General features: G+C 52.5%; 1 protein-coding gene across 5 annotated transcripts in view; it reads right to left on the bottom strand.

Annotated features, from left to right (window-relative positions):
- Positions 1–3,829: 3,829 nt before the first annotated feature.
- The window catches only part of LOC133366856 (calpain-5-like), a 30,551-nt gene continuing 26,099 nt past the window's right edge, over positions 3,830–8,281 (bottom strand). Inside the window, exons 9-12 of one of the 5 annotated variants that reach the window (XM_061590392.1) lie at positions 6,655–6,851; positions 5,806–5,927; positions 4,923–5,179; positions 3,830–4,644 (exon numbers count right to left, since the gene is read on the bottom strand). In XM_061590392.1, coding sequence (XP_061446376.1) covers positions 4,468–4,644; positions 4,923–5,179; positions 5,806–5,927; positions 6,655–6,851 — 753 coding nt within the window. In that variant the 3' untranslated portion in view covers positions 3,830–4,467. Of the gene's footprint in view, positions 4,645–4,922; positions 5,928–6,654; positions 6,852–8,281 lie in introns of those variants that run through there. The other 4 variants (XM_061590390.1, XM_061590391.1, XM_061590394.1 and 1 more) reach the window with 4 other exon arrangements.

Here is an 8,281-nt window from a genome sequence, read left to right as displayed (position 1 = left end):
TTCCCTAAAAAGGGTTTTTTTGCGACCCGTCAGTAATTGTCGCTGACCAATGGGGCCAGGGTGGGCTTTTTCCAGGAGCGGTCAGATCACTGCCTCTTTCAGGATGGCTGGAATTATTCCCTCCCGCAATGATACGTTGACCACACCCTGGATCCACTTGATCAAATCCCCCCGGCAAGCTGTAATAAGCCAAGAAGGGCAAGGGTCGAGAGGACACATTGCTGGCCGCATCATCGCAAGCACTTTGTTTATGTCATCAGGCTGCATCAACTGAAACCACTCCCAACAAGTTGCAGCAGTTAGCCTGGACACCTCATTGGGGACTGCAGTAGATGTGGATGGGGCATCAAGACTGCTACGGAGGCAAGCAACTTTACTCGCAAAGTGCCTTGCAAACAATTCACAGTGGGCCTCCAAAGGGTCTAAAACTCAGTTTCCTGGAGTTGATGTCAACAGACCCGACAATACGGAAAAGCTCCACTGGACGGCTACTTGAGGATGCGATGGAGGCAGAGAAGTGGGCCTTCTTCGCCACCCTCACTGCCACACAATAGGCACGGTTATGATGTTTTATTCATGCCTGATCAGCCTCACAGCACGTCTTTTGCCACTTGCACTCTAGCCATCATCCAGCCTGTTTCATTGCCCTTAGCTCACTGGTGTACCAAGGTGTAAGCGGGGCTCCACAATGCTGGAGAGGGCACTCGGGGCAACTGTGTCAAGAGCCTGACGAGCCTCACTGCTCCACAGTGTGACAAGGGCTTCAACAGGGTCACCTGCTCCATCTACTGGGAACTCCCCCAGGGCATTCAGGAATCCAGTGGATTCCATTACACTCCAGGGGCGGACCATCTTAATCTGTCCACCACCCCTGCAGGGAAGGATTGGAGCCATAAGTCTAAACTTTACCAGGAAGTGGGGTGACATCCATCCCGCCTATCTCCAGACCACCCCTTCCTCCATCTGGAGCAAAAATCAAGTTGAGGGTGTGCCCTGCCCTATGGGCTAGTGACAACTTGAGACAGCCTTATGGTCATCATGGATGCCATGAAGTCCCAAGCCAGAACACTAGAGGTAGCCTCAGCAGGGACATTGAAATCACCCAGCACTATCATTCCGGGCTCCTTGAATACCACAGCCGAGATGGCCTCCGCCAGCTCAGTCAGAGAAGCTGCTGGGCGGCAGGATGGATGTTACACTAGCAGCAACCCTAGTTTCCTGTCTCCTTGACCCAACACCAGGTGCAGGTCCTCACAGCCAGCTCCAAGATGGAGTGGTTTTCTGGTGACAGAGATGGAAGTTCTGTAGACCACAGCAACACCTTCTCCCCGTCCCTGCAGCCTGTGCTGGTGTTGCACCGAGTATCCAGGTGGGCAAAGCTGGGTCAGATCCTCCCAGCTCACCCACCCAGGTCTCGGTAATGCACACCAAACCAGCACTTTCATCCATGATCACAGGCCACTGGGCACAGCAGATGAGCAACAAGGAACCCATCCATGAGAGGAGTGGGAGGGAGGAAGAAGGCATAGACAACCTCGTCCTCCTGTCCTGTGGTAGTTCACCACCTCCCCATGGCTATACCTCCCATATATCCATGATCACTGAAATTGGGGTGGCATCACCCATGTCCCTCCTTACTAAGACTCCTCCTAAACACCTGATAAGGACCCAACAAGAGCCCACCAACAAAACCTACCTGAACCAGTTATCCCAGTAGCCCTCTGCAAGAATTAGGAACAGACAGACCCACTCAATATCTTTCAGACAGGGCCCATCTACTCCCCCTCCTGTCTCACACCCAGGGAGTGCCAGCCTTCTGCCAGTTACACTCTCACTCTGAAGGCATCTGGTGACCTTCTCCTATCATTCAGTTCACTGCACAGGCTCTCACCCTGCGCAGGAGCTACACGTGAGCCATACGCCCTCCCCACTGCCAATCTCTAGATTGGATAGAAAAGAAAAAAAGAAATAGAAGAGGGTAGCACTCTCAGGACTACCCAAGGGACAACCCCCTTCAGTGGTGACCCTGCCGGCAGCAGACCCGCTGCCCAAGAGCAGCGGGGCTTTTATGCCTCCTGACCCAGCCAGGAGCTGATGCAAGAGGCTGCAAAATTGACTGCAGCCTCTCTCTCGAGCAAGGGTCAGGCAGGGAGTCGCAGTCCTTGCAGCACTTAGAATCATAGAATCATAGAATAGTAGAGTTGGAAGGGGCCTACAAGGTCATCGAGTCCAACCCCCTGCTCAATGCAGGAATCCAAATCAAAGCATTCCTGACAGATGGCTGTCTGGCTGCCTCTTGAATGCCTCCAGTGTTGGAGAGTCCACTGCCTCTCTAGGTCATTGGTTCCATTGTCATATGGCTCTAACAGTTAGGAAGTTTTTCCTGATGTCCAGTCAAAATCTGGCTTCCTGCAACTGGAGCCCATTATTCCGTGTCCTGCACTCTGGGACGATTGAGAAGAGATCCCGGCCCTCCTCTATGTGGCAACCTTTCATGTATGTGAAGAGTGCTATCATATCTCCCCTCAGTCTTCTCTTCTCCAGGCTAAACATACCCAGTTCTTTCAGTCTCTCCTCATAGAGCTTTGTTTCCAGTCCCCTGATCATCTTTGTTGCCCTCCTCTGAACCTGTTCCAGTTTGTCTGGATCCTTCTTGAAGTGTGGAGACCAGAACTGGATGCAATATTCAAGATGAGGCCTAACCAGTGCTGAATAGAGGGGAACTAGTACTTCACGTGATTTGGAAATTATACTTCTGTTAATGCAGCCTAATATAGCATTTGCCTTTTTTGCAGCTACATCACACTGTTGGCTCATATTCAGCTTGTGATCAATGATAATTCCAAGTTCCTTCTCACATGTCGTACTGCTGAGCCAAGTATCCCCCATCTTATAACTGTGCATTTGGTTTATTTTTCCTAAGTGTAGAACTTTGCATTTATCCCTGTTGAATTTCATTCTGTTGTTTTCAGCCCAATGCTCCAGCCTGTCAAGGTTGAATTTTGTTTGTCTTCCACAGTATTTGCTATGTCCCCCAACTTTGTATCATCTGTAAATCTGATAAGCATGCTTTGTACCTCCTCATCCAAGTTGTTAATAAAAATGTTGAAGAGCACTGGGCCCAGGACTGAGCCCAGTGGTACGGGTGGTCTCTGAGTGGCAGCTGCCACCTTACAACCAATCAGGTCATGCCACTTTTGGCAGGTCAACAGGAAAAAAACAGCCTCTCCGAAACTGGGGAAAGGTGATAGACACTCCCTGGTGAGGAGGAAAACAGCAATAGTTGGTGAGAATTGCGACCTGATGACTCAATCTCCTTGCCACAGTCTCACCTTTAGCGTGTAAATTTGGTGTCTCTGGGCGGGAGTTATGCATTGCCGAGACAGGCAAAATGGAGGGGCAAGAGAGCAGATTTTAGCCACAGTCCCCATCAACAGTCTAGCTGTAGCATTCTACAGCAGCTGGAGCTTCTGGAGCAGGCCCAAGGGTAGCCTCACAGGGGCACTGCAGTAACCCAGTCTTGAGGTTGCATGACTCACCCTGGTCAGGCCATCCCTGTTCAAGGACAGCCGTAGTTGCTGGTAAAAAGCATTCCTGGCTCCTGCAGCTACCTGAGCATCCAGCAACAAAGCCCCCCCCCAAACTATGAACCTCTTTTTTTCAGAGAGAGTGCAAGCCCGTCCAGAACAGGCAGCCGTCTCCCAGACATGGGAGCCATCCACCCACAGCGACTCCATCTTCTGAGGTTCGAACTCAGTTAATTATTCCCAGAGTTAATTCTTTTTTTGTTTAGATTACAGATGCCATTGGATTGAAAATACTTTATTAAAAATGAACAAAATATAAAATACTGAGTTTGGCAAATTTAAAACCAACATTTTAAAGCACCAAACATAAGTTGTAAAATCAAAAGCTAAAAGCTTCATAGCAACATTTCAGATGCCCATTGACAGTTGTGCATTTTCATTCACTGCAGGAATTTCCCTGCCTTAAACAGGAAGGGATCAAGGATGTAAGCAGCAAGGACTCCTCTTGTGGTCGGCAGGAGGGCCGGAGAGGAGGTGATGGGTCCACTCCTCTTTTCCCTGCTCCACAGCTCAGGTCCTCTGAAAGAGCCGCCTTCAGGCTGCCATCTTAAGGAAGGGAAGGATTAGGAGACAGAGGAGTCTTTTGTAGTGGGGATATCAGGGCCCGGGCAGTGAAACACCCTCTTATTTTTATCTATTTATTTATAAAAGTATTTCCATAGCGCCCTCACCTAAAATATCAGGGCGGTGTGCAACAATATGTGGACAATGAAAACATGAAAAACCCTTAAACCTTTTGCGCCTCTGGAGCAGGCCAGCTGCCACAGTGTGTGTGTGTGTACAAACTCCATCTTGGCTGTAGGAGGCCACCCCGCACATTGCCAGAGTGCCACACCCACATGACCCAGCCACTTGCTGGTGCCTGAGGGCAGAGCCAAGCTCACAGGGCCAAGAAGTCGGAGCTGGTCGAGGTCTCCACCAGGACGGAGCCAGGAGGGCAGTCCTGGGGACCCCCCTGCAGCTGAAGCACTTGCCCCTGGCCTTCCTCCGTGGGGGTGTCTGCCGAGACTTTGACGAAGCCTAGCCGTGTGCTGCGCAGGAAACGCCGGGCGCACACCTGTGGAGGCCGAGAGCAGAATGATGCAACAGACATCTCTGTGTGTGTCCCCCACCCCCCACCCCTGCATGAAGCAAAGCAAGAAAGGAGCCGGCTAGGGCTGTGCAGAGGCAGCCCATGCAGCTGGCCCGGGGAGGACGTGGCTGACGTGTGGCACTGATGACCCCTCCCTCCCCAGTAAAACTGGTGCTCATTTTGCAGGGACCCATCTTCCCGCTTGCTCACACATGGGGGGGGGGCTGACAGCTTCCTCCCTGTTCCTCAGTCCCCAGACAAACCTCCAGCCTCCCTTGCTCCTCCCTGAGCGCAGGGAAGGGGGATGGAGGCAGCGGCGTCAGGTGGGATGGGAGATGAGGCAGCGGCGTCAGGTGGGATGGGAGATGTGCCCCCCCCATTACCTCAATGCAGATGGGCTTGTGTGGGCACCGGCGGCAAAAAATGGCCTTGAAGTTGAAGTCTGGGTTGGAGGTGGCCTTGTGGACGCAGGATTGCACCTCCTGCCCCTCAGAGCAGACCTTCACATAGACATCGGGGGCTGGAGGGGGGGAGGTGGCACTTCTCAGTCATTCATCCCCAGCCCTCTTGTGGGACCCCCACCCCAGCGAGTTCAACAGGAGATAGAGGAGCAGTCTGCAAGGGGCTGGAAGAGCCAGGGCCAGGGCAGAGTGATCTCCCTGAAACGGCAGGGGGAGGAAAAAGCACCTCCTCCCAAGGGCATAAGGACATCAGAAGGGCCTCACTACTGCGCTGGGTCAGGCCCACCTAGGCCAGCATCTTGTTCCTTAAAGCAGCTGAAAAGCTGACTTTGGAAAGCCCACAAGCAAGGGCACGAAGGCAGCATCCCTCCCACTCCAGTATCTCATACACAGAGGTAGAGTGTCTCTGTCCACGGAGGTTCCACCATGGCTAACAGCTGCTGACAGGCCTCTCCTCCCACCTCCTTCAAATTAGTCCCACACCCTTTACAAGCCACCTACGCCAGGGGCTACCCCCCGTATTGTGCTGGTGGTGAAGTAATTAGGTGCAGTGAATATGGCCCCTCCCTGCAAGGGGAGATAGGGAAGAGTCATTTCCTCCCCCAACTGGAGAAAAGGAGTTGGGCAGCAGTGGGGGGGGCAGGGGACTGCTGGGGAGTCCATTCGGTGCAGAGTGCAAACTCACGCTTCTTAGAGTTGGGGAGCACCAGCCCCACAGCCCGGTGGACCCACACCGAGGAGACAAGCTGGTAGGAGCCAGAACAGCAACTGCAGTGAGGGGCGGGGGGCTCATTGCAGTCAATTGCTCTGGGGAGGGAGATGAAGCAGATGGAGAGAGAAGAGTCAGGGAGTCCTGGATGGGGCAAGCCTGGCCCAGGCAGCAAATTGGGGAGGGGGTTCTAAATGTGGAAGGGGGGAGATGAAGGGGTTTCCCCCCACACCTCCCTCAGAAGAGCTGGGTGGTTTGTTAAGAGCATCATAAGAGTCCTGCAGTAGCAGCCGCTGGCTCAGGCCAAAGGAGGCCCCGGCTAGCCCAGCACCCTGTTCCTCCCACGGGCCAGGCAGATGTGCCAGTGCAGGAAGAGGCCCACAAGGAGCCGGACCTCAGTCCAACAGTAGTGCCACCGACCCCCGGCTGTGATATCTAGCAACAGCCATGCAGAGACACTTCCTGCCTCCGAGAGGGGAGTGTTGGGAGTGCCAAAGAGGGCAGCCCCCCCCGTCCCCTACTTCCTATTTTTGTTATCCTCCCCCCCCCATATGTAGTGAGGGAAAGATCCTCAAGTAACACTGTTATTATTTCACAGGTTGCAAAGCTGAAAGGAGTATTTGGGGTTGAGCCTGAGCTCCAATAAGGCCCAACAGGCAAGGGAAATGCACTCTGCAGATGCTCAGAGAGCTATGCACACCCTTGCTCAGTACTCTGATTTCTTCTGCCTTAGGCCTGCATCTCAAAGCAGAGCCTTGGTCAACATGGAAGCCCAGCTGAAGCCAGGATGTCTCTCACAGAGTCCGAAGGGGCATGAAGGCTCACCGCAGATGGGTTGGGTGCTCACTGTAGATCCGCAAGAGGAAGGCTCCACTCTGGCCTGGGGCAAAGGTCGTAGGCAGGAGGGCATAGCGCCCACTCGGCACTTTGGCACGGAGCAAGACACTGCGGGAGTCAATGTAGGTGGAACCAGCCACACGTGGAGGTATTCGATGCAGGCGCCAGCTTCGATTCTGCTCCACCTGCAAGGAAGGCAAAAGGTGTGTGTGTGTGGGGAACAACCCCTCACCCAAAGCTAAAACATTGTTCCAAGAAGCTGAGTTGCCCTCAGTCTCATTCAGATGAAGAACTGTGCTGTGCTCAGCGTCTGACTGCAGCGGGACTGGCCAGCCCAATATCCTCCTCCCATGACATGGGTTGCTGCAGGACTCCCTCCTGCCCTGTTGCACAGACCTGGCTCAGCATCTGCCATAAGAACAAAATAAGAGCCTGCTGGATCAGGCCAATGGCCAATCTAGTTCAGCATCCTGTTCTCACAGAGAGTAGCCACTAGATGCCCCCAAGGGAGGCCAGAACTAGCACCTGAGCACAAGAGCAGTGCTCTCCCCGCCTGCAGATTCTGGCCACTGGTATTCAGAGACATGCTTCCTCCAACAGGGGAAACAGCACATAGTCATCGTGGCTAGTAGCCACTCATAGCCTTAACCTCCATGAATTTGTCTAGTCCTTTTAAAGCCCTCCCAGTTGGGGGCCATCGCTGCCTCCTGTGGGAGCAAATTCCATAGTTTAATTCTGCAATGTGAGAAGGACTTCCTTTTGTCTGTCCTGAATCCTCCAGCATTCAGCTTCACTGGATGTCCAGGAGTTCTAGTGTTATGAGAGAGGGAGAAAAATGTTTTCTCTATCCACTTTCTCCATGCCATGCATCATTTTATACACCTCTACCATGTCCTCCGTTACTTGCCTTTGCTCTAAACTAACAAGCCACAAATGTCGCAATCTTTCTTCATAGGGGAGCCACCCCACCTCCTTCATCATTCTGGTTGCCCTTTTCTGAACCTTTTGTAGCTCTACAATATCAGTTTTCAGATGCAGTGACCAGAATTCTACATAGGATTCCAAGTTATTTAAATTTAATAAATAAATAAACAATGTATGGGGCAGTTGCACCATAGATTTGTATAATGGCATTAGGATAGCGGCAGTTTTATTTTCAGGTCTTTGCGTCATGATCCCTAGCATGGAATTTGCCTTTTTCGCAGCTGGCACACACGGGGTCAACTTCTTCTTTGAGCTGCGCACTACAACCCCAAGGTCCTGGTCAGTCACTGCTGGTTCAGACCTCATGAACCTACAGAAATACCTCAGTTCAGGAATCCTCCAGGAAGAAGCTCCTTCTAAGAAAGGCTTTTTTAAAGGTCAAACTGACCAGCTGTGTTTTGCTGTGGAAAACCTTCAAGCCTGTGCCTTTGCTTTTCATTAAAGAGCTCTCTTGCTTTCTCCCAGGGCCGGGATGGGAAGGATCCAATATGATTCGGAGGAGGAGAAGGAGAGGAGGAGGAGGAGGGAGGGGGAGGGGTGGGTGCTGGGCAGGCACCCTTAAAAGCCCCTGTGGAAGCTGCCCCCACCATCTATAAGCAGGTGTAGGACCCTATCGCTGTTCTTTCCATGT

Source organism: Rhineura floridana, chromosome 11 (assembly GCF_030035675.1).
Source record: "Rhineura floridana isolate rRhiFlo1 chromosome 11, rRhiFlo1.hap2, whole genome shotgun sequence".
Classification (NCBI taxonomy): domain Eukaryota; kingdom Metazoa; phylum Chordata; class Lepidosauria; order Squamata; family Rhineuridae; genus Rhineura; species Rhineura floridana.
Note: the sequence above shows the minus strand (reverse complement) of the source record. Positions and strands in the feature narration are given on the sequence as shown.